General features: G+C 42.4%; 1 protein-coding gene across 5 annotated transcripts in view; it reads right to left on the bottom strand.

The window, feature by feature from the left end:
• Bruce (BIR repeat containing ubiquitin-conjugating enzyme) overlaps positions 1-26,685 on the bottom strand; it is a 241,074-nt gene that overhangs the window by 135,422 nt on the left and 78,967 nt on the right. For all 5 annotated transcript variants that reach the window (XM_068364131.1, XM_068364132.1, XM_068364135.1 and 2 more), the window contains exons 17-18: positions 21,058-21,200; positions 1,634-1,769 (exon numbers count right to left, since the gene is read on the bottom strand). In XM_068364131.1, coding sequence (XP_068220232.1) covers positions 1,634-1,769; positions 21,058-21,200 — 279 coding nt within the window. The remainder of the gene's footprint in view (positions 1-1,633; positions 1,770-21,057; positions 21,201-26,685) is intronic.

The raw sequence follows: 26,685 nt of genomic DNA, 5'->3' as shown, positions 1-26,685 counted from the left end.
TTTGTAGTTTATTCCTACACAGATACAAACTTCTGAGTCATTTATAAGGGGAGCCTTCCTTAGGTGAGAGGAAGTCTCGGTAAGGGTAGGAGGTCTGCCCTTCTCTCGCAAGATACAATTACTCTAGTAATAGCAAGAGATAAAAGGGAATTATTTGTGAACAGTGCAGCCAGGGTGAAGTGATATTAACATCATTTCATACATTATATTCAATATCATCAATATATCAGCCAACACACAAAATAAAAACAAAGTATTAATTGCACTAGGATGATTTCAAGTGTGAGTTTCAAGTCCGATCAAGATCGCCATTCGCCTTTATACTCATTATAAACCCTTATGAGAAAGTGCTCTGAGAAAAGAGCACTTACTTATCTTACAAGAGCCTCAAGTTGGAAAATATTATATCTACTAAATAATTTCTTATACCTTTTCTCACCCTCACTCATTCGTTCCTGACCCTATCTAAATGAGATACACCAGCCATACCCCTCAGACACTTCATCTCGAACACATTCAATTTCTGCTATCACTTTCATCTCCTCCCCCCAAAACTCCAATCCATACATCACAGTTGGTACAATCACTTTCTCCTACAAAATTCTTTTTACATATTTTCCTAACCCTCTATTCGTTACCACTTCCTTCACTGGCACCCTACACTTTCCATTCCTCATTCTCTGTCTGACATACAGCTGCTTCCACTCCTCCATTTGCAGCAACAACAGACCCCAATTACTTAATCTGATCTACTTCGAGTAACTCTCCGTTCAATACGACTTTCAATCTAGCACCACTCTTCCTTCTTGTGCATCTCATAACCTTACTCTTAACCAAATTAACTCTCAACTTCCTTCTGTCACACACCCTTCCGAACTCCGATAAGAATCGACCCAGCTTCTCCTCTAAGTCTACAGCCAATACAGTATCATCCACAAACATCTATTGATTCACCTACCACTCATGATCATTCTCATCGATCAGTTTCAATCTTTCACCAAGCACTCGAGCAGTCACCTCTCTTACAACTTCATCAACATATGAAAAAATAAAATATTTGAAAAAATAAATAATTTCTTTTACTTCCAATTCTAAATAAGGTTTTCGCACATGAATATTCCACTGAATTAGCCCCTGTAACATGCTACCATTACCTGTATCAAAGGGTCCAGTCAACTTGAGATTTTTAATTTACCTTTATTACTTAAGTAGTCTGTCATTTACAGAATGGAAAAATAAACTTTTATCCTTTCCTACAAAAAATAAATATATAAAGTTTAAGGTTTGTATATCTGGTTTTAGTTCCCATTTCATCAGAAAAGGTGCTCACCAGAATGTCAGCCAGGTAAGCCCAACCCCATCATTGTGGTGGCCAACCACAGCAGTGGCCTCCCCAGTAAACAGCTTAAACTCACGGTCCAAGGATGGGAACAATTTGCTGCCATGCAACCGCTAGGCGAACACATTATCACTGTACTAGCCATGAGGCTAGCTTGAAATTTAACTCCTTTGGGTGATTCAAACATCATTATCACGACCGATTACTGCTTAATTGAGAAACATCCATAGTCAAATCACAAATAAATGAAAAAATACTTTTCTCAAAATAAATTTAATCAACAAAATTACTTACTCTAAGGCTGTAACAATAATTTTAGATGTCTTATGAGCCACACTTCTATCCCCTTGGAGCAGGCAAGTATGTACCAGCCCAGAAAGGTGGAGCTGTAACAAAGTGATGATTCCAATGTTCATCGTTCGATCATCAACTGAAATTGAAATAAAAACTCTAATTATTAGATTGTCACTACACTAAAATATCAATCAGAATTAATGTTACCCTGTTAGTTGAACCATACAGTAAACAAATCTTGAACTCTCAATGTTGGTCACAAAAGCAGTTAATATGGAAATGGTAGGATGAAGATTTTTAATGAAATCAAGAATTCAGGAAGAGAGAGAAGTAACGCAGAAAAAAAAACAATCTTTAATGCAGTAAGCCCACGCTGTACTAAAGTTTATGCTTCGCGATTTCACTTATATGTTACAAAGAGAACCTCAATACCTATCAAATAAAAATTCACATGTAAACGGTAAAACTCTCGTGGCGAGATAATTTCAAATAGCCCATACTCCATTGCACTGATCTTGCTTCGTGCCACTTTCCTCTCTCCACACCCAGCTTTTCCCAGCTCTCACTGTACTGTAAACTGTATATCCATTTAGTGTGGTAAAAAAATTACAGCTCTATTTAAAATAAACCGGATTTTGATTAAACTGGTGTTTCACTCAACTAGCCAATAATATTGCATGTAATATTCCCATTTCAGTATCGTATTCGTAAATAAAAAGTGAATTATAATCTTTTCCATTGCCTATCTCTATCCTTTCCAAATCAACTGATTAAGGCATGCTACTGAAGTATATTTCACATTTTCGAAAAGGAACAAGTATTACAAAGATATTTGTTTTTAGTAAGCTGTATTTCTGTTTAATAAAGTATTAAAACAAAACACAATGTTTACATAATAATTCACACAATGTTTACATATCAGTAACACCATCTATCGCCAAAAAACTTGCGGTAATTGTGGACAGGACAAAGCACAGCACCTTGAACTGGTATATTTGCTATTAAGAAGCTCAGGTACCATCCTTAAGGATGGATGAATGGGATTTTTAAGTACAGTACACAACTTTGGGATCCAGTGTGAGTACAAAGTCTTTTGGTCTGAAGTCCTGTCTGACCATCTGGGCTACCTTTATTATGAACACGGTTTGTTGAACGAACTCGTTCGGAGTCAAGAGGTCTATGATCGTTCTCTAGCCTCCAGATGCCTTATCTACAAGAAAAAGTTGACTGGAAAACCTGTGTCAGACCTCCTGGAGCATTCTTCTCCATCATGATCCAGACTTCACTCTGAAGGGCCAGTTCCGTCGCGTATCCCCTAAGGTAAGAACTGGTGTTTAAAGGATGAAAGGTGCACAAATTGAATGTAGTATACTGCCCTGAGGACGGAGTCCGACCAAAGATCAGACACGTGGGGCCTCCACCTCTGCCGTCCTACAGGCATCCTTCCAGAAGAGCTCGCTCGCCCCCACTGCTAGATAGTTGGTTACATAACAGTGAGCACGACTCGTCCTCAATACCAGGATCTCTCTATCAGCAAACTAGTGCATCCTGGAGAAAACACTCCTGCTCCTCCTTTCTCCCATAGAATATTGGTGAGCAGCCTTCATCTTTCCTATGCATGCAGACTGTTTATTATTATTATCATCATTATTACTTGCTACGCTACAACCGTACTTGAAAGAGCAGGATGCTATAAGTCCAGGGGTCCCAACAGGGAAAATAGCCCAGTGAGGATATGAAACAAGAAAAAAAAATATTTTAAGAAGAGTAACATTAAAATAAATATTTTTTATATAAACTATAAAAACTTTAACAAAACAAGAGGAAGAGATATTAGATCGAATAGTGTGCCCCGAGTGTACCCTCAAGCAAGAGAACCCAAGAGAGTGGAAGACCATGGTACAGAGGCCATGGCAATACCCAAGACTAGAGAACAATGGTTTGACCTTGGAGTGTCCTCTCCTAGAAGAGCTGCATACCAAAGCTAAAGTCTCTCTTCTACCCTCACCATGAGGAAAGTAGCTACAGAACAATTGCAGTGTAGTAGTTAACCCCTTGGGTTAAAAAGAATTGTTTGGTAATCTCAGTATTGTCAGGTGTATGAGGACAGAGGAGAATCTGCAAAGAATAGGCCAGACTATTCAGTGTATGTGAAGGTAAAGGGAAAGTGAACCGTACTCAAAGAGAAGGAAGCAATGTAGTAGTGGCCAGTCAAAAGACCCTATAACTCTCTAGCGATCGTATCTCGAACGGGTGGCTGGTGTCCTGGCCAACCTACTGGCCAAATGTTTGCACATCCGGATGCAAAGCAGGCAGCGTAGTTGCTGCGCACTGGCGCGTGGACAGAACAGCAGGTTCTCCCTTGATTGAGAGTCAGGTTACGCTTTCACGTGCTAAAATAGTACGGCTACAGTCCTCCTGATCATTAAGAGTCCCGCGGGAGGCTGGCGAGAAGTCTGCGGTCCAAGAGAAGAAGGCCTTTAGTCATAAAAAGGGGAGGGAAAGGCTGCGGAAGACCCTTTCAGAAGAAAATAGTTTTCCCTTTCGAGTCATCAGAAACTGGGACAGACTTTGGGATACTAGGTCAGCCAGCTACCCAGTAGGGCAGCGAGCACTACCCATGTTCGTTGACCAACTCCAAGAGTTAAAGGATTCAATTGAAAGGAAGAAGGAACATTTGACTCAAGAGAAGGGTCAATTCTCAAGGGGTGCCTGAGGAGCCGAGTATTTGTTTAGCCAGTAACCATTTCAAGTTCATTGCTCTCCAGTGAGTAATTGGTTCCGAGTAACTGCCTATGTATCTGATTGAACCCTGTCCTGCCACTGTCTTCGTTACCATGGGAGTTGGTTGTGTATACAGTATCCACTAACAGAGGGTAACCCAAGAGTAGCCCGTACTCTCTGGCTAAAAAAAGGCATTACATTATCTCCCCAGTTGCTCGCTGTCAAGCTAACAAGCGGTCACGAGCATGCAACTAATTCTGTAAGACAAGACAGACATATTTCCAATCATCTGTCTCATAGGTGTTGTACTGTAAGTGTAAGTGTTGTACTATAAGTGTCCAGCTATGAACCAGTCACACAGACAGAAAATTCTTCTCCTGACGTCAATTTTTGCCATTTTTATAATGAGGATACCAAAGTAGAACGAAAATTCGGAAGTGGTCCGAAAGATTCATTGCCTTCCAACACTCAATTGGAGAACAACACAAATGTTCGGAAAACAAAATCTCCTTCCCCAAGCAGGGAGTGAAACGGTTATGAATAACCTGACTCTCCCAAAGAAACACAACCACCAAATTAGGAAGAGATCTAGAGATTTATTAGAATGAAGTTCCAACTGTATGATGGTACATTCTCCTTGGTATCCCTTACGGTTGTTCATCAAACTATAAGAATAAAGTATGTAATTGATGACTATATCATCGAACAGTGTTTGTTGGCAGTAATAGTTTGCTTGTCCGCATGAGGTTTATGCAATCATCACTTCTCTGACTACGGGTAAATGCTCTAAAACGAGCCAGAGCAATGTGAACAACTTTCTGTGTATGAGCACTCTCACACAGCTCGTCGAGTCCTTTATGGGAATAATGTGTGTGACAAAGCGTAATATTATCGCCCCAAAAGTAATTGATTGTCAGCAAGCTGTAACATTGTTAACATGTTCGTTTGCCCAAGAAAAGTACGTGCAGCTAGCGAAGCTATCAGACCTTGTTGGTAATAGGTGTTTGACTGTCTGCCTTGTAGGCAGGACAAACCTCCCTATAAGTGAATAAAGAATGACCTCGAAGATTGATGCTCACGACTATTGTGCCTTGAAGGATGACGGAGGAAGGCGGAGATTGCAAGGATGAGCTTTCTAACTCGAAGGGGAGAGAGAAGTCAGAAATAAAACCCTGAAGGATTATGTTTCCCAAGATTCGTTGTCTTGTGAACAATGGTGGGATGTGGTGGCTGCAAGCGGTCAGAAAGCATTCTTATTAGTGGAAATCCCCGGCCAGGACTACAGAATATCTAATGAGAATTGCTGTACCCTTGGGACACAATGGTGGCCTGCATCGGCCACAAGGAGTTAGCAGGCATCCACTTTTGCGTCAATAACCCGAGGATTGGGACTAACGACTTGTTTACAGTCCCAGGTTACTACCTCCCTGAAGAGGTCTGGCGGTCACAAGGGAGAAAGCCCATAGATAAACCAAAAAAACTCATGTCATCTTCTTACTATGGACTATCTGTAGTTGCACGGAGATCGTCTGAGAGGGGAACTCGCTCAAGGACCTACCTAATGACTAATGTTGGGTGGGCACTTTCTTTATGGCAATAATGAATACAGTTGTCTCACATGTAAGGGTTATTCACCAAAGCATGCAAAACAACCCAAACCCTTACCAGGAGAACAGAGATTGGCAAGTAGGTCTTGTGCACTTGTTTGGTGAGGCGAACATTAGCGATGCGAATGCTAGCGAACGTTAGCAGGCGCTGGCAAGCATTAGCAAGTAATGGTGAACGTTAGCGAGTGCTAACGAGACAACTGCAAAAATGTGGAAGGTTGCACATCCGTATGTGGAGGTACTTTGAATGTCTGCGGATATCTCTCTTCTGAAAAGCGTGCTAAAGCTTGGATAGTTACTGCATACTCATAGTGAGAAGACAAAGTTATGTTAAAGATGTATTGCATAGAGAGATATGAGCTGTTCTCGCTGTACTTGTGTGCTTTACTGCATGAAAAGTCCCGAATGGGCGAGTGAGGTATTGTGTTTTTAGGATGGCAAGCACAAAACACCATCTACAGTTGGAGTGTTTGGATTAAGCTCTCCCCAAAAAGTTTAATGGCAAGCTGACACCGAAATATATCTCCAATATAAAATCTATTTCATATACCATATCTATTTGCCACTTTTCCCATAACCATTAAAATATCATGAGAGAGAGAGAGAGAGAGAGAGAGAGAGAGAGAGAGAGAGAGAGAGAGAGAGAGAGAGAGAGAGGGAGAGACTCTTATAACTGTGGTAGGTTAGAACACATTGGTACAAATTCAATGTTTCTTATTAAATGAATGAGTGATGTGTTTTGTAAATGAGTCTACAGTGAACCCTCGCTACTTCGCGGTTCGACCATCGCGGATTCACCACTTCGTGGATTTTTTCCAAAACCCATATATATACAGTAATATATATATATATATATATATATATATATATATATATATATATATATATATATATATATATATATATATATATATATATATATATATATATATATATATATATATATGTATGTATGTATGTATGCATGTATTGATGTATATATGTAGGTATGTATATGTGTATACATATAAAATGTTATTTTCATTAGTAAAATAAATTTTTGAATATACTTACCCGATGATCATATAGCTGTCAGCTCTGCTGCCCGACAGAAAAAACCTACGGGCGGAATACGCCAGCGATCGCTATACAGGTGGGGGTGTACATCAACAGCGCCATCTGTCAAGTAGGTACTCAAGTACTCGATGTCAACATAGAACCAATTTTCTCCTCTGTCCACTGGGTCTCTATTGGGGAGGAAGGGTGGGTCCTTTAATTTATGATCATCGGGTAAGTATATTCAAAAATTTATTTTACTAATGAAAATAACATTTTTCAATATTAAACTTACCCGATGATCATATAGCTGATTCACACCCAGGGGGGTGGGTAGAGACCAGCATTACATGTTGACATTATTATGAGCTAAGTATTCCGTATTTCATTTTAGCAGTTATTCAAAATAACAAACATAAAATCAATAAGTACCTGGTAAGGAAGTCGACTTGAACAATTACTCTGCCTTTTTAAGTACGTCTTCCTTACTGAGCCTCGCGATCCTCATAGGATGCTGAGCGACTCCTAGGAGCTGAAGTATGAAGGGTTGCAACCCATACTAAAGGTCCTCATCAAAACCTCTAATCTAGGCGCTTCTCAAGAAATGACTTTGACCACCCGCCAAATCAAGTAGGATGCGAAAGGCTTCTTAGCCTTCCGGACAACCCAAAAATATTAATAAAACATTTCAAGAGAAAGATTAAAAAGGTTATGGAATTAGGGAATTGTAGTGGTGGAGCCCCCACCACTACTGCACTCGTTGCTACGAATGGTCCCAGAGTGTAGCAGTTCTCGTAAAGAGACTGGACATTCTTAAGATAAAAGACGCGAACACTGATTTGCTTTTCCAATAGGTTGCGTCGAATATACTTTGCAGAGATCTATTTTGTTTAAAAGGCCACGGAAGTTGCGACAGCTCTAACTTCGTGTGTCCTTACCTTCAGCCAAGCTTGGTCTTCCTCATTCAGATGGGAATGAGCTTCTCGTATTAACAGTCTGATAAAATAGGATAAAGAATTCTCTGACATAGGCAAAGATGGATTCTTAACTGAACACCATAAAGCTTCAGACGGGCCTCGTAAAGGTTTTTAAAATAGAACTTAAGAGCTCTTACAGGACATAATACTCTTTCTAGTTCATTTCCAACCATACGATAAGTTTGGAATATCGAACGATATTGGTCAAGGCCGAGAAGGCAGCTCGTGTTTGGCTAGAAAACCAAGTTGTAGAACATGTAGCCGTTTCGGATGAGAATCCGATGTTCTTGCTGAAGGCATGAATCTCACTGACTCTTTTAGCTGTGGTTAAGCATATCAGGAAAAAGAGTCTTAAAGGTGAGATCTTTCAGGGAGGCTGATTGAAGCGGTTCGAACCTGTCTGACATAAGGAATCTTAGAACCACATCTAAATTCCAACCAGGTGTAACCAAACGACGCTCCTTCGTGGTCTCAAAAGACTTAAGGAGGTCTTGTAGATCTTTATTGTTGGAAAGATCTAAGCTTCTGTGACGGAAGACTGATGCCAACATGCTTCTGTAACCCTTGATAGTGGGAGCTGAAAGAGATCGTTCTTTCCTCAGATATAAGAGAAAGTCAGCTATTGAGTTACAGAGGTACTGGTCGAGGATACGGATACTGACTTGCACCAGTTTCGGAAGATTTCCCACTTCGATTGGTAGATTCTAAGGGTGGATGTTCTCCTTGCTCTAGCAAACGCTCTGGTTGCCTCCTCCGAAAAACCTCTAGCTCTCGAGAGTCTTTCGATAGTCTGAAGGCAGTCAGACGAAGAGCGTGGAGGCCTTGGAGTACCTTCTTTACGCGTGGCTGACGTAGCAGGTCCACCCTTAGGGGAAGTGTTCTGGGAACGTCTACTAGCCATCGAAGTACCTCGGTGAGATATTCTCTCGCGGGCCAGAGGGAAGCAACTAGCGTCAACCTTGTCCCTTCGTGAGAGGCGAACTTCTGCAGTACCTTGTTGACAATCTTGAACGGAGGGAATGCATATAAATCTAGATGTGACCAATCTAGTAGAAAGGCATCTATATAAACTACTGCTGGGTCCGGGATAGGTGAGCAAACTATTGGGAGCCTCTTGGTCATCGAGGTTGCGAAGAGATCTATGGTTGGCTGGCCCCAGGTGGCCCAAAGTCTCTTGCATACATCCTTGTGGAGGGTCCAATCTGTTGGAATTATTTGTCCCTTCCTACTGAGACAATCTGCTATGACATTCAAGTTGCCTTGGATGAACCTCGTTACTAGTGAAAAGTCTAGACCTGTTGACCAGGTGAGGAGGTCTCTTGCGAACTCGTACCATGTCAGAGAGTAGGTCCCTCCTTGCTTGGAGATGTACGTCAAAGCAGGGTGTTGTCCGTGTTCACCTCCACCACTTTGCCTTGAAGGAGAGACCTGAAGCTTTTCCAGGTCAGACGTACTGCCAGTAGCTTCCTGCAGTTGAAATGCATTGTCCTTTGACTCGAGTTCCATAATCCCGAGCATTCCCTACCGCCTAATGTCGCACCCCAGCCTACGTCCGATGCGTCCGAGAAGAGAACGTGGTTGGGAGTCTGAACAGTCAGGGGAAGACCCTTTCAAAGGTTGATAAAGTCCTTTCATCAAGTCAGACCAGACTTTATCTATCCGGAAACCGGGATCGAGACCGCTTCTAGCGTCTTGTCCTTTTCCAGTGAAAAGCTAGATGAAACCGAAGAGGACGGAGGTGTAGTCTTCCAAGTGACACAAATTGAACCACGGATGACAGTGTCCTAACCAGACTCATCCACAGCCTGACAGGGCAGCGTTCCTTCTCCAGCATCTTCTGGATGGATAGCAGGGCTGGGGGTTGATCGTCTTGTTCAGCAATGTTCTCATCAGAGGGTTCCTCATCCGAAACTGATGAGGAAACGGCAACGGAGTGGGCAACGTCTGACTCGCTGAATCCGGTCGCACTGGTGGATGCGTGACGGAGCCGGACACAATATCATGGTACTGCTGCACAGTCTGTGAACTGTCAACCATGGGGACGCGAGGAAGTACAGCGTCAACCCGAAACTGTCTAGACTGTCTGGGTTGTGCAGTCAACCCCCTACCGGGTTGCTGAGGTTGCCGCACTGCGTCACAACAAGTCACCTCTGCTGGTTGTTGAACGTCTTCCTAGTGACACACTGAACGTCCACAACCACCTCCGAGAGTCGCTTAACGTCAACGTGCGACTGGCAACCCACACTGGGTCGCATCGGTGGAGGAACCACCTCAACTGGCGGACGCGAGTAGGATGCCTCAGCGTCAACAGGGCGCACAACCAACCGGTAGGAAGGTTGTTGGCCAGAAGGTTCTTCTCCGTAAAAAATCCTCTATCAAGGACACAAGCTTGGACTGCATGTCTTGCAGCAAAGCCCATTAGGGTCTACGGGAGCAGGTGTGGCAACAGACGGGGTTAGCGACTGATGCGGAACCATTTACCATCCCTGGAAGCTTTGTTATGCTTTAATTAAAGTCCATAGGAGGCTAAGCAGCTTAAGGCTCCTCTCCAAATGACAGAGTCCTCAAAGGAATATCAGTAGGAGGGAGAACAGCACTTTCTCATCTACAGGAACTGTCCGAGAAAAGCTAGGTTATCTCAGTGAGGGTCTCACTGGTGCATAAGCAGCAGACCAGAAGGCAACGTTATGTAACTGCTTGACAGTCTGTGAACTGTCAAAAACTGAACTGTCAACCATAACAGGTGCGTGAGGACATACAGCACTGGTGCATTAGCAGCAGATCAGAAGGCAACGTTATGTAACTGCCTGACAGTCTGTGAACTGTCAAAAAAAAACTGAACTGTCAACCATAACAGGTGCGTGAGGACATACAGCACTGGTGCATTAGTAGCAGACCAGAAGGCAACGTCATGTAACTGCTTGACAGTCTGTGAGCTGGCAACAACCAAAGCTGTGTGGGGAAGCCTCAACTCCTGACTGACTAGTCTGCTGCGGGCGAGTGGCGGTAACCACAGTGGGTTGCGGAGGCTGACACACCGTGTCAAAACACGGCAGCTTGTGGTAGCTCACGCACGGCAACGGAGTGCTCCGTATGTCTGTGGGAGTCAGCATGCGTCTGGCAGGGTCGACTGCGCATGGGTGGAGGAGCTCTCACAACAAGAGTGTGGGAGCAGGCAGCCGCAGCGTCTGCTGGGCGCACAACCGTGGCAGGTTGTAGGCAAACGGGTGCATCGTCAACCTTCTCCGCAGTCGGAGTGTGGGAGCAGGCAACAACCAAAGCGGAGTGGTGGTGCGTGGTGGGGACTGCCGTGGGTTGCGGAAACTAACGCATCGCGTCAAAACACGGCAGCTTGACTCCACCTTCTCACTGCTGATGCGGTAGCTCACGCATGTCAACGGAGGGTGCCGCACGTCGGCTAACGTCAACATGCGTCTGGCAGGGTCGACTGCGCATCGGTGGTGGAGCTCTCCGCAGCCGGAGTGTGGGAGCAGGCAGCCTCAGCGTGAGCTGGGCGCACAACAGTGGCAGGTTGTAGGCTAACGGGAGCAGTGTCAACCTTCTCCGCACGAAACTCCTGCATAACCGCAGCTAACTGAGTCTGCATAGACTGCAGTAAAGACCACTTAGGGTCTACAAAAGCAGCAACAGACGGAGCTACTGTCCGTTGTGACTGAGGGTCTAAAACAGCTGGTGCGGCAACAGACGGAGTTACTGCCTGTTGCGGTACCACCTTGCCTCTCTTGGGAGGTGTGCAGTCGTCGGATGACTGCAGCGAGTCCGAACTGACCCAGTGGCTACACCTGGGCCGATGGACTTGCGCGGAAGGGACCGACTTGCACTTAAAAAGCTGCGAGATGTGGTCCATGGTTTCTTAAGAGAAACCTCTTCCGCAGACGAGGAATAAATGGGCTCTCTCGTCTTTGTGTGGGTGGGGCGATCTTGGGTAGATACGCCCGAAACCACGGAGGGAAAAACGTCTGTTCGTTGATCAAGGCCTGTGGAACCCATAAGTCGTTCGACATTACTTCTCCCCTGGGCTTGGGAGCTTGTAAGAGGTACCGGACTAGGTGAACGACTGGCACGAACAGACGAACCCTCGGACGCAACACTATAACACTTTGCGCATATCACTTTATCACTTTGATTTTCTGTTTAGCACTTATTTCACTGAAATCGAAACTTTAACTGATTTCTACCGGAAACATGCAATCCTATCCTTCATTAAAAGGTAGTAATTGCGAAAACAGTCGTACAATGCAACAGAAAACATATATAAAGATAAAGAATTCAGTGGCTGGGAAAGAGACTAAACACTAGATCAAATAAACTACGTTTACAATCTCTCACCGCACATAGCCTGGGAACAAGAATAAAACCCTAGAAACGTTTTACCTTCTTCCCCTACAGCGACTAGAGAGGAGAGTAAAAAACGAGAACAACGTTACCAGCTTGAACGAAACGTTTAATCTCCTCTCTCTCCCTCCGTCTCTATCTCTCTCTCTCTTTCTCTCTTGATTTCGCACCTGAGAGAAGAGCCCAATTATATATCGTTAAAACATGTTATTTGCTAAAGGAAAAAACTGAAAGGTTTTCCAAATAAAAAGTTCCTTTAATTTAGAATTTAAACCATTTAAGCTAAGAAAGAATGAACGAAACGCCAGAATCGGTTTACTCTTACTGTAAAGTGAAACCGTGATACACTCTCTCTCTATCGTAACGATAGAGCGCATGTTGAACGTCCTGAACGTCAACAAATGCGTAGACTAAAAATGAAAAATTTTAAGTAATTTTTATTTTTCCTAACATACTTACCGAGAATTACCTCTTCGGAGGGTCCTTGGACCTCTCTCAATCTCGACCAAGATTTTCCGTGCTACCCCCCCTATCTCGCTCCCGATAGTTCCTACCCCCGCCGCCAGGATAATTCCTGCGGCCCGGATTAGGGCAGGTCACTGCTTTTCCCGGGTCAGGATCTCATTAAGTCCTCCGTTTAGCCCGACTCGGCAATAGAAGAATGGCACTCGGGGACGGAAGGGAGGGCCATTACTCAGAGGTAATTCTCGGTAAGTATGTTAGGAAAAATAAAAATTACTTAAAATTTTTCATTTGTTCCGACACGAATACTTTACCTCGAATTACCTCTTCGGAGACTTACACTTTAGGAGGCGGGAGAGCCATTCTGCCACTTGGTTAGGCACATGGTGCCTGGTGGGCTACGTAATGCAGGGGTACAGAGAGCGGATAGGGGGTAGCAGGGAAAACTTACGCTTATAATTTTAGGGTTACCTCTTGACATTTTCTCTACTGAGTCTTCTCCTGACGAAGTAGGGATGAGACTATTCACTTGTTGGGGACGTCTTCCAGCCTGCCACTACACAGCTTGGAGGGCGGCGATGACTGTCCCAATGGAGAATCCATCCAAAGACTTTCTTGAGTAGTCTTTGAGTTAGTGGGCCGTGAAGGTCGACTGGTGTGACCAAGTGCCGGCCTGCAGGATCTGGCCCACTGCCATATTTCTCTCAAAGGCCAAGGAAGTGCTCAGGCCTCTGATGTCATGGGGACGGGGAGTGCCTGGTACTGCCACCTTGTCTTCTTCATAAGCCCTAGTGATGACTTGTCTCAGCCAGAAGGAAATAGTGTTCTTGGACACTTGCTTCTTATTAACGCCTGAAGAGACGAAGAGGTTCTTGGCATCCGGACGGAGATGGGCCGTCCTTTCCAGGTATTTCCTGATCGTCCTGACCGGGCATAACTACAGGTCGTCCGTATTGCCTGTCTTGGGGATGGCTGGAGAAGAGAAACCTTCAAACCTCGGGTCCCAGACTGCTGGGTTCTGAGTCTTTGCTACAAAGGAGGGTACGAACTTGAAAGATACCTCCTTCCACTGCCTTGAGGGTGAGACCTTTGTCCCCGATATCTCTGAGTGGTTCAAAGGTCGGACGACACAACATTTTCAGGACCTTGGCCAGGTCCCATCTAGGCACTCTCCTGGCTTGGGGAGGGAAGGATAGTTTGAAACTTCTAATCAGCATCCCTATGTGTCTTGAGGTCCCCAGGTCGATGCCTTTCAGGAGAAAGACTTGGCCTAAGGCTGCTCGTACTCCTTTAATAGCCGGGATTGGCATTCCTATTTTATCCCTAAAGTACACTAGAAAATCAGCTATGTCAGGGACCGAGGCTTTGAGAGGTCTTATTTGTTTTGTCGCGCACCATTTCGTAAAGGCGGCCCACTTCGCCTGGTAGACTACGGTAGAGGATTTTCTTAGGTATAGGGACATCCTCTTGGCTGTGGAGGAGGAGTACCCCTCCTTCTTCAGGAGTCGCTCGATAGTCTCCAGGCGTGAAGGCGAAGAGAGAGAGGGTTGTCGTGGAACCTGAGGAAGAGCGGTTGACTCAGTAGATCTGACCTGACGGACAGAGGCCACGGCGGTTGACTCGATAGGTCCTTAGGTCCGCGAACTACTCTCTCTGTCTAGCCACCAGGGCGCTACCAAAGTCATCTGTAGGCTTCGAGCCACCTTTATTCTGCTGAGCCCATGTCTTATCAGCGTGAAAAGGGGGAAAACGTACACATCAAGATTGTCCCACTTGTTCTGAAAAAACAGTCTTCTAAGGAATCTTTCGGGGTCTTGTACAGGGGGGCAATAGACTGGGAGTTGGGCGTTGAGGTTGTTGCAAGTCGGTCAACCACCGGGGAGCCCCATCGTTGAATGATGAGCTTGGCTATTCCTGGGGGAAGGGACCATTTTGTCCCTACTATGTGGCCCATTCTGCTGAGGCCGTCGGCCAGGGCGATTTACTTTCCGGGAAAGAACCTTGCTAACATCACCCCTTGATTCCCTATCACTCAGTCTAGATTCTCTATGGTGAGATCGCCCAACTCCTTCGATTACAAGTACCCTGCTTGTTCATGTATGCCATTACCGTGGTGTTGTCGCTCATCCACGCCACGGAGTTCCCCTTTAGCAGACTTGTGAAGTGTAGGCATGCCTTCTGGACTACTTCCAACTCCAGGACATTGTGTGGAGTTGTCTCTCCCCTTCCAACCAGGTCTCTCGTGCCGCTTCGTCGAGGGGAAGGGCTCCCCATCTCTGGTTGGAGGCGTCTGTGAACAGTAGGAACGGCTGACTAATGAGCCTGAGGTGTCATATCTTATTCTCCGAAGGGAAAAATTCTCCCCGAAAAAAGGTCTAATGTCATTCCCCAGTAGTTCATTCCGGTGGAAGGGGATAGATTTTGCTACTTCGGGTAGATTCAGTTCCCCAGATCCTTGCCAAACTGGAGGAGACTTCTCCCTTGTTCCTCCAAGAGGACCTTTGAGGAGGGAAGAAGCTACCAGGCGTCCAGGTATCTGCTAAGGCGAATGCCTCGTTCGTGGGCCCCCTTGCGACAGCCGTGGGGACTCTCACGAACACTTTGGGCGTTGTTGACAGACCAAAGAAAAAGGGGTCCTGAATTGCAGGAACTGGGAACCCTATTTCACCCGGAGGAACCTCCGACCCGAGGTGTGGACCGGAATCTGGAAGTATGCGTCCTTGGGGTCGATGGTATTCTACAATCTTTCTCCCTCAAGGACAGCAGGACCGAATTCTGCGTGTCCATTAGAAGTCCGTCATCTTGACGAACCTGTTGAGATCTGACAGATCTATAACCGGCCTCCCCCCCCCCCGGTCGCTTTTTCTGCCAGGAATAGGCGACTGTAGACACCTGGTCCTGGGAGAAGAACTTCTTCCATGGTACCCTTCTCTAGCATGGACAACACCTCCTCTTGAAGGGCGGTCCTCTTTAACGGGTCTTTAGGATCTAGCCATCTATCCGGTTGGCCGGAAAAGGCGTGGGTGGTTCCGTTAAGAATGGAAGTCCGTAGCCCTTCTTTAGTAAGGACACTGTCCAAGGTTCCGCTCCTTGAGCCCTCCATGCTTGCCAATGACGCCTGAGTCATCCTCCAACCCGAAGGTTGGGTGGGGATAGGGAGCCTCCCACTCTTCCCTTCTTCTAGAGGGGCGGCCTGACCTGCCACCCCTAGAGGCGGGGTAACCCGACCTGAAGGAGCTAGAAGGCGCTGGAGCTCCCCTGTGGAGGGGCTGAGGCGTTGCGGACCAGGAGGACGAGGGCTTCTCTCCTCGTAGTGCTGGTAGATGCTTGGGGTGTCGCGGCACTATCCGAGACAGATCTCTTCTAGGGTGGTCTCCTAGGAGTCGTAGGTCTGGGGACGTTAGCCTCCTTCTATTTCAAGACCTTCTCCACTATGGTTTCTCGTTCCTTCCGAGGAAACAGAGATTCTCCCCCCAAGGGAAAGCTGCGATGGGTCGCGTCCCCCTGTCTGGTGCCTACCAAGACACTTACGCCAGAACAGTGTTTCGCTTCCAGAACACCCAGTTAGCTGTTAGTGTGAGAGACTGAAAAGTCACTAACCTAAGGGTTGAAGGCCTTGCTGGACTTATAGTTTTATAATTTATTTATGAAAGCTTTATTTTAATGTTGTTACTGTTCTTATATTTTATTTTTCCTTGTTTCCTTTCCTCGCTGGGCTATTTTCCTTGTTACGGCCCCGGGACTTATAGCATCCTGCTTTTCCTACTAGGGTTGCAGTTCAGCAAGTAATAACAATAACAACAATAACAATAATAATAATAACAATAATAACTTATTGCAGACTATTTAGCTTCACGACTATCAGGGTCCCTGAAGTCTGGACTTCTCGTTAAGAATTATTCTAGATGTCTAATGATGTCAATACCTAAGAGATTTATTGCTCATGACGATCGATATCCTTTCAAGTGTAATACCTGAAAGAACATGAAGAGTAGACACATTCGTGTAAAGGACACACCTGGCAATCATGTAAAAGAAAATGATTTTTATCTCAATAGAAAACATGAATGGGTTTCCATTTTTTTTTTTTTTAAATCGATTCCAATAGGGCACTCCCCGGTCGCTTCGGTTCTGGAATCCCAGGCACTCCCTTGCGGTGGTACCGGTTTCCCCGTCGGGGAGCTCCGCACCCAGTTCGGGGTCAGAACCGGCAACACCGTACCGTCGAGGACTACTGTTCGTGTATTCTCTACGGGGGACGCGGACGCGGATCCTCGTGGGCTGCCCCAACGGAGGGAACCGTTCCTTTTAAGTCCGAGGGCCGAACCAGCTGCGCTGATTCGGCCAGGCTGCCCGTAAATAAGCCCGCTTACACCTGCGGGCGGGCTGGGGGACGCGGACGCGGATCCCCGTGGGCTGACCCGATGGAGGGAACCGTTCCTTTTAAGTCCGAGGGCCGAGCCAGCTGTGCTGATTCGGCCAGGCTGCCCGTAAATAAGCCCGCTTACACCTGCGGGCGGGCTGGGGGACGCGGACGCGGATCCCCGTGGGCTGACCCGATGGAGGGAACCGTTCCTTTTAAGTCCGAGGGCCGAGCCAGCTGTGCTGATTCGGCCAGGCTGCCCGTAAATAAGCCCGCTTACACCTGCGGGCGGGCTGGGGGACGCGGACGCGGATCCTCGTGGGCTGACCCGACGGAGGGAACCGTTCCTTTTAAGTCCGAGGGCCGAACCAGCTGTGCTGATTCGGCCAGGCTGCCCGTAAAGAAGCTCGGTTACACCCGTTGGCGGGGTGAACCGGAGGCTTCGCGGTCTTACGCCTGCCTGAAGAGGCCTTCTCGCATTTCTCCCTGCGAGGGTTATATCTGCGTCTGGAGGATGGCCTTCGTGGTGAGAAAAAACCCTGGGTTGTCGGTCCGGGGGACGCTGCAAGACAGACCTGGGGGGCTCCTTTTCGGCGAGGCCCTCGGCTGCAGAAGAGACTGAAAAATACGCTAAGAGACTGGAGAAGAATTAGAGACATTTTCCCCCACATGGGGTCATCAGAGGAGACGTGGCCTGCTTGCACCAGGACTCCGTCTCCCCACACACTCCCGAAAGTAGTACTTACCTCGAACTACTTCTTAAGAGTTATCTTCTACACAATAAACCAACCTCGTCTCCTACTCTGGGTAGGAGAGGGTGGTAGGGAAGCTCAGCCCGGCGGGACGCCCGGCGCTAGTCTTCTTAGGCGAACCCTTCGTCGCCCACTTCCTCTTGGTGCTATACCGCACCCACTCAAATTCTTGGGGAAGAGCAATGGGCACTTCCCCTCAACTGACTTACCTCGTCCCCTACTCTGGGTAGGGGAAGATGGCTGTATAAGAATCTCTATTCGACGAGGCATCGGGAATTAAGTTGGCGAAGAGAGGCTCGTCTTCCTACGAGCCTCTTGGATGTATTCTTCCTTTTAGTGCCGAAGTGCACTCACTGCACTACGTTCCAGGACCAGTAGTCCTGACACGTGGTTGAAGAGGAACATAAGCTGCCCCTACACGGCAACACCGAGGATAAGGGGAGGAAGAACGATTTCTTGTAAAAAGTTTTCCTTTCAGCTATCAATTCCTTGAAGAAAATCAAGGAATACAGTTCCATAACGCACACAACGCACGACACAAGCACTAAGGGAATGAATTAAACACCGGGTAAGGACATGGTTGAAAAGTGAATGCACAGGAACACTTGGGAGGTACACTGCGAAAAAACACAAGTCCGTACACTGGGAACACGTGGGATCACAACGCGCCAAAGGTTCGAGAGTTTAACCGAGAGAGAGTGAGATGATTCGCATCTCACGACCTAGGACTTGATGAGATCCTGACCCGGGAAAAGCAGTGACCTGCCCTAATCCGGGCCGCAGGAATTATCCTGGCGGCGGGGGTAGGAACTATCGGGAGCGAGATGGGGGGGTAGCACGGAAAATCTTGGTCGAGATTGAGAGAGGTCCAAGGACCCTCCGAAGAGGTAATTCGAGGTAAAGTATTCGTGTCGGAACAAACTAAACGATAGTTCATCTTTGAAAACAGTACGAGACTATCAAAGAAATTCTTTCATAAAACATTAAAATTTAAAAAGTATTAAATTCTTTAAAGGTTAAATACGATATAACGGGCTCAATGTTAATTAACTTCGGTTCCAAGTTAGGACCGCCTACTATCAGGAAAGGTCGCATATAAACAAACATAAAAATTTATTGTTATATGTTTATAATAAATGGAAAGTTAATCGAAGAGGCCTATAAAGGCGGAGAGATATAAAAAATATAGATCTATAATGTGTTAAGCAAAATTACCAAAAACCTAAACACACTTCCGTCTAAGGGAAGGGTTGGCCATTTAAAAGTGAAAGAGAGTCCATACTCTCTTCGTCACCATAATTAAATCTATCCAAAACGAGTTCAAGTTTTGAAATGAAGATAAAACCCCTGCATAGCGAAAGCTCAAAACTGGAATAGTGTACTCCACCAAATCGTTGTGAAAACAAATCCAGTTAGTAACAGCGTATTTTGTAGGTCTTGCCAGTGGCACGACAGAGAGAAAATTGGTTCTATGTTGACATCGAGTACTTGAGTACCTACTTGACCGATGGCGCTGTTGATGTACACCCCCACCTGTATAGCGATCGCTGGCGTATCCCGCCCGTAGGTTTTTTCTGTCGGGCAGCAGAGCTGACAGCTATATGATCATCGGGTAAGTTTAATATTGAAAATATATATATATATATATATATATATATATATATATATATATATATATATATATATATATATATATATATACATATATACATATATATACATATATACACATACATACATACATACATACATACATATATATATATATATATGTATATATATATATGTGTATATATATATATATGTATATGTATATATATATATATATATATATCTATATATGTATATATATATATATATATATGTATATATATATATATATATATATATATATATATATATATATATATATATATATATGTATATATATATATATATATGTATATATGTATATATATATATATATATATGTATATATATATACATATATATATATATATATATATCTAAAGTAGGAAGATGTGATGTAGTTCTAAGGAAAAGTATGGGAAATATGTCTGGGTAATAAGCAAAGCTCTACCTCCAGTTTGTTTCTTCATTATGATCAGAGATAAATGTAAACAAAACATTGGTTGCCATTTTTTATCGTGCTTTTTAGCGTGTTTAGGAAATGCATGATATAAAATCACCTTTAATATTTGTGCCTGTTTTAGTTTAGGGTACTGTAGTACATGCATTAAGTGTTCTGTACATTAAAGGGTAGTTTGTTAACAGTACTACGTACAAGGGAAGGTTTTAAAAGTCTGAATATACATGTTGAATAAATAGGTAAATATGGTGTCACTACTTCGCGGATTTTCACCTATCGCGGCCGCGACTGGAACCTATCTACCGCGATAAACGAGGGTTCACTGTATATCAAGATTACAATATACAGTATGTTTATATGACCATACATACATTAATAATTGAAAGTAAATTAATAATAAAAAAAAATTAGTTATATGATGTTAATATACTGTAGGTGAGATGTTTAATTACTATTCCTTTCATCTTTAATGAGCATATTCTTGTTAAAGGTACTGAGTGAACAGCTAAAAATGCTTAAAAAACATGACTATAAAAGATAAAGTAATTTTATGAAAATAAACTAGAAATTAATATAGTAATAAAAAATAATTTAAGTTGTGATGATAACCATACTGTTTTGTACAATACTATATATTTTTTAATTTTGTTGCTTGTATATTTCTGATTAATCTAGTAGTCGGCTAACTGAAGAAAATGTATGATTTTGCAAGCCTTGCCTTCTTGCAAAAATGGATTTACTACAGTACAGGTACATTGCTCTACATACCGGTAAATAATAAACATTTCCCATATTCATTTACCACTTTCGCAAAAAAATATTTAAGGTTATATATGCTTTAAATATGGTATGATTTCTTCAGGCCCAGCCTACTAGCAATTTTATTGACATTACAGGACTTGGAAATTGTATGCTCTAGATGTCAACTATAAGGGTAGATTGTTTAATGAAGATTCTGCTTACCAAGGGGGTTGTAGCCCCTAACCATATTGTTAAGGAATACCTGTACTTCTAACAGAAATGTTTAAAATTGTCTAACGACAAAGCTTTTTCCCTTACCTGCAGCAGTGTGAATAGAAGTGGTCCAAAGCAACAAATCAAGAGCACGATGACGCATGTGATCAGATGAGTTTCTATTTATCACAGCCTCTAACAACCTCTTATGAAAGGCCTCGTTTTCTACCATGGATAACCTCTGCAACCTGAAATAGTATAGTACAATTATGCAAAGAATTACTTGAGAGAGAGAAAGATGATAACTAGTACTTCTTAATATACAGTAATTAATAAATTTTCCCATTTCATCATCCTGTTGTTTTCCCACAACCATACAATGTTTTCTTACATCTGATAACTATTACATTTTTCTAGGCTGTGACAGCAAATGACTGCCTTCTCTCACAAACCCTCCAAAATTCTGTCACTAATCAACCTAGCTTCTCCTCCGAGACCGCAACCTGTACAGTATCCTCAGCAAACAACTGAATTACCTACAGCTCATAATCACTCTCGTTTATCAGTTTCAATCCTCGACCAAGCACTCGAGCATTCACCTCTTTCACAATTCCATCAACAAACAAATTGAACTACCATGACATCAAACATCCCTGTCTTTGCACAACTCTCACTGGAAACCACTCACTCGCTTGATTTCCTATCCTAACACATGATTCACTGCATATGTAAAACTCTTCATTGCTTGCAACAACCTTCCTCCAATTCCATATTATTATTATAGTTGTTATTATTATCACTAGCCAAGCTACAACCCTAGTTGGAAAAGCAGCAGTGAAGAAGGAAACTAGGAAATAAATAAACTATATGAAAAGTAATGAAAAATTAAAATAAAATATTTTAAAAACAGTAACAACATTAAAACAATAAAACACTTAAGAACGGTAACAACATTAAAACAGATCTTTCATTTATATACTAAAAAGAGATTTATGTCAGCCTGTTCAACAAAAACATTTGCTGCAACTTTGATCTTTCAAGTTCTACTGATTCAACTACCTGATTAATAAGATCCTCCCACAACTTGGCCATAGCTGGAATAAAACTTCCAGAACACCGTGCAACATTGAGCCTCATGATGGAGAAGGCCTGACTATTAAAATCAACTGCATACCTAGCACTACAAACAGGGTGGTACTGTCCCTGAAAATCTGAATGTAAAGGATGTTCAAAATTATGTAAAATCTTATGCACCATGCATAACGAACTAATTGAACAACTTTGACCAAGATTAATATCTACATTGGGAAAAAGAAATTTGATAGCCAGTAATTTCCTGTCCCAAAAATCAAGAATGAATCAGCAGCTGAAGATCAGAAAGGAAAAGAATACTTGAAACAAGGTAGAATGAAAAAATTAAAAAACTTCTTCAGAATAGACTGATCACCAAAAATCTTAAAATACTTTCTCAATAAGACAATTTTTTTGCGCAATTGAAAAGATACAGACCTAATGTTTCTCAAAAGTAAATTTGTTTTTGAGAATCATACCTAAATTTTGAGACACAAAAAGTTAAAGAAACATTATCAATGCTGAGATCTGGACGTTGAGAAACCAATGTCCTCGACCTACTTACAATCATACTTTGAGTTTTGTTAGGATTCAACTTCATACCCCATAATTAGCACCATGCACCAATTTTAGCTAGATCTTTGTTAATGGGGTCAGAAACCCCAGATCTACATTCAGGAGATGGAATAGATGCAAAGAGAATAGCATTATCTGCATATGCAACAAGCTTGTTTTCTAGGCCAAACCACAGGTCATGTGGATATAGTACAAAATTAATGGGCCAAGAACACTACCCTGAGGAGCACCAGATATCACATTCCTATAACCTAATCACATTCCACATCAACTCCCTTTCAACTCTACCATGAGCTTTTTCCAGATCCATAAAGGAAAGGTACTCCTCCTTGGCTTTTGGTAAATATTTCTAGCATATCTATCTACAGTAGGGTCCCGAATTATGCGAGAATTTGGTCGATGAAAGGCCTCGTGTAATTGGAAATTCGTATATTTCGAAACACATCATGGCGGCAAACAGCAACCTACCCGTCAATTTTTTTTTTCACTCCATTTCTAGCTTTCTAGCTATATATATACTGTATATACACTGTGTGTGTGTATGTATGTGTATATGTATATATATATATATATATATATATACTGTAGCTTTTATCTTAACAATACTGTAAGAAATCCTTCTTACAGATTTTTTTTATAAAATACTGTACAAAATTTCTTTTATGGATAAATAAAACAATAAAAAGTTGTTAAAGTTTTGATAATTTTCTATGACTGTAGTATTTACTACTGTACTATGCATAGCTTACTGTTTTCAGTATTTTCCGAATGATGTAGAATTATTTCCTATAGATACAAAAAACAAAAAAGGGTTTTCAAGGTTTGATACAGTACGTATCTAGCAATAGTTAAAAATTACAGTATAGTACTGTATATCCATGATGACACTCCCACACGTAAACACGGCCACTAGGCGCAAGTGTGCAATAGGCTGCTGTACGATAATCACGCTTTTTTTGCCCTGAGCGGTCATTTCACTAATGATAATTTTTCAAAGTTAATATAATTTCTTTATGCTTATAATTCGTAATTATAGTTAAAAGTAGGGATATTAATTAAATGGTTGAGTAAAAAAAACAATTAATACTACTATTATTTAATTTCAAATGGCTACATAATACTGAATATTCTAATGGGTTCTTTTTATCTTCAATCGTAAATCTTACGCCTGGATAAGCAACAAAAGAAAAGGGATAGGTCTCTCTCTCTCTCTCTCTCTCTCTCTCTCTCTCTCTCTCATATCGTTTCCTGTATAGTTTTCAAATATGTTCGTCATACATTTGTACATTATTTATCCACTTTATTCTCTCTCTCTCTCTCTCTCTCTCTCTCTCTCTCTCTCTCTCTCGGCGTTTCCTTTCCCTTTATAGTTTTGTGAAATTTCGTTGTCCAGTCATTCGGTAATGAGAAGTCATTTTCGCTTTCGACATCGAAAGAAAACTTTGTTTCTTCAATATACTCATCACTGGAGGATTCAGAACTAGTGCTCTCATTATCAAACAGGTTATCATTATCAAATTCCACAACAAGAATATCATTTATTTCATCTAAAGAAATAACCTTCCTCTTTAGACCTTTCATTACAAAAGGAACAACAAATAACCACTTATGCATGAACCCCCGAGCGCACTGATAGGAAACCAGTTCAAACCAGAGTTTTGTAACATCAAGCTACCTTCAGAAAAATAGTTGCCAGACATCATATAAGTTTCTATTCACAGTCCCCATATGCTGAGAGTGTTGCCAAGTGGTGATCCTATACTTACTATACGAGTAAAGTAACATCACGAGACTGACGGCTTGTAAAAGGCAATTAAAGTCATGAACGGAATATACAGTTGAAGGCGGTACCGAGTAAATCGTGGTGAACGGTTTATCACGTGGGTGACGCTTAACAGGTTAAAAAAACATTTTATATAGTTCGGTATTTTCTCTATCCATCCTCTCCCAGAAAACCTTCAAATGTGAATTATCGGAATGTGTGCAGATCTTGGCAGTGCGATAACTAGTTAGCGACTGAGAATAAAAAAAATAAAAAGCCCGATTGACGATGCTGATGAAGAGGATATCGAATACCGATTTTTCCCTAATTGATTTTTTCTATGTTCTGTCTAATTCAATGTACAGTACATTCTTATGTAAAGGGCGAACCCCAACATTTCTTGATGCTGCTACACTTTAATTATAGATATTTTACCACCTATTTATAATCTTTATTTATAATAACATCTTTAGTAAAAGCTCTTCAATATCACTTTCAGGAGTAAATGCGTTTATGATCGACGATGAAACGTAAAAAAAAAAACGTTTTCCTTTTAAGAAGGCGTTTTTTTAGGAAAAAAAAAAACAACACGAAACAAAATTGCTCATATTTCATATATTTTGATTTTCTAAGGATAAATAAAACATTAATTATAACATTATTATTACATAGTACCTGGTAAGATATATTTTGCCGCAAAAGTTAACCTATAGACAGATGTTAAAATTGGTTAGCGAGTTCGTTATGATCGGCGATGGAACGTACTAAACAAAGTAATGGATTTGGTTGTGGTGACATGTTTGGCAGTAGCATGATATAAAATAGTCTTTATTTTGATGGTTTTTAATTTAAAGTTTAAATAAGGATTTTTCACCATAATCACAACGTAAGTATAAAAATTAATTAGTACAAATATGGAATATTGTACATATAGGTGTTGGACAGTTAGGCTAGGCCTAGCGACAAGTTCACACAACAGATGGGCAAACCTTAACATTTTTCATCCAAAACTAGTCTTAAAATGTTTGAACAGAAAGTTATCTTTCTCTCACATTCTCCCCCCCCCTTCTCAGACATCGGGGAACCATCACCCCCCCCCCCCCCAATACAATTAAGAAAACAATAGATTTCCTACGCTTCGCGGTGCTTGACTCGCGGATTTAGAATGCTCCTCGCAAATACAGGAAAATTAATTTTTAAAAACTATCGATCGCGTAATTGAGGAATCGCGTAATTAGAACACGTGTAATTCGGGACCCTACTGTATATCTGTTACAATCTGATTCACACATCCTCTACCTCTTCTAAAACCACCCTGTACTCTTAAGACTCCAACCTCTGTTTTATCCTTAATCTGATTAATTTCCACTACACCATACACGTTTCCAACCACACTCAAAAGTATCATGACAACATAATAAATCTAGAGAAACTTCACATTATTGAGTTCGACATACCGCCACATCGAATTACGACCCATATCTCAGTCATAAGTCGACGGCTACCTGTATGGTTAAAATCACAAATTCTCAAATAATTTGTATTTTTCCTAACTATACAAAAATGAGCTCTTTAATAGGAGTAAAATTTCAGCAAAACTGGAAATTAACTGTTAAAATTCATAAAGAGGTGTTGGTAATTACTGAAGAGAGGCAGGTAAGCTCCAGGCCCATTGCCAGCACACTGAGCAGCTACTTTGACCTTCACCTAAGACTTGCAGGGTGGCTGAGATGGGAAGTGCTGTATAACTTAAAAGGACTCAGCTTTGTATATTTATAAAAAATACAAATTATTTTTCAAATTTGTGATTTGGTCATACACTAATACAAACCCTCTTCCTTCAATAGGAGACTCTGCTTAGGAGAAAGGAAGTTCCTATAACAAAGATGGCTGGTTTAAAATACTGGGATGTCAAACATTTGAACCTACAGAGGTGCAAAAGCAATGACTTCTGTTAACCTACTTACAACCTGAGATGATAGGCTAGGTTTCTGTCGATAAAGCAGAGTTACCGAGGAGCCTATGTTCAAACACGATATGATATCTGCAAAGTATGGTCAATTAAAAGCCATAACATCTGTACCATGGTGTTCCACTGTCTTGGATTAGAGTTCTCTTGATTGAGGGTACAGTTGGGCCCGCTGTTCTATCTTGTTTCTCTTGCTCTTGTTTTTTCAAGTTTTATAGTTTATATATAAAGGTTCTTACAATATTTCATTTTGATTGTTTATTACTTCTCTTGAAGTTTGTTTATTTCCTTGATGCCTTTCCTCACTGGAATACTTTTCCCTGTTGGAGCCTTTGGGCTTGTATCATCTTTCTTT

The sequence above is a fragment of the Palaemon carinicauda genome, chromosome 41 (assembly GCF_036898095.1).
Source record: "Palaemon carinicauda isolate YSFRI2023 chromosome 41, ASM3689809v2, whole genome shotgun sequence".
In the NCBI taxonomy this organism is placed as follows: Eukaryota; Metazoa; Arthropoda; class Malacostraca; order Decapoda; family Palaemonidae; genus Palaemon; species Palaemon carinicauda.
Note: the sequence above shows the minus strand (reverse complement) of the source record. Positions and strands in the feature narration are given on the sequence as shown.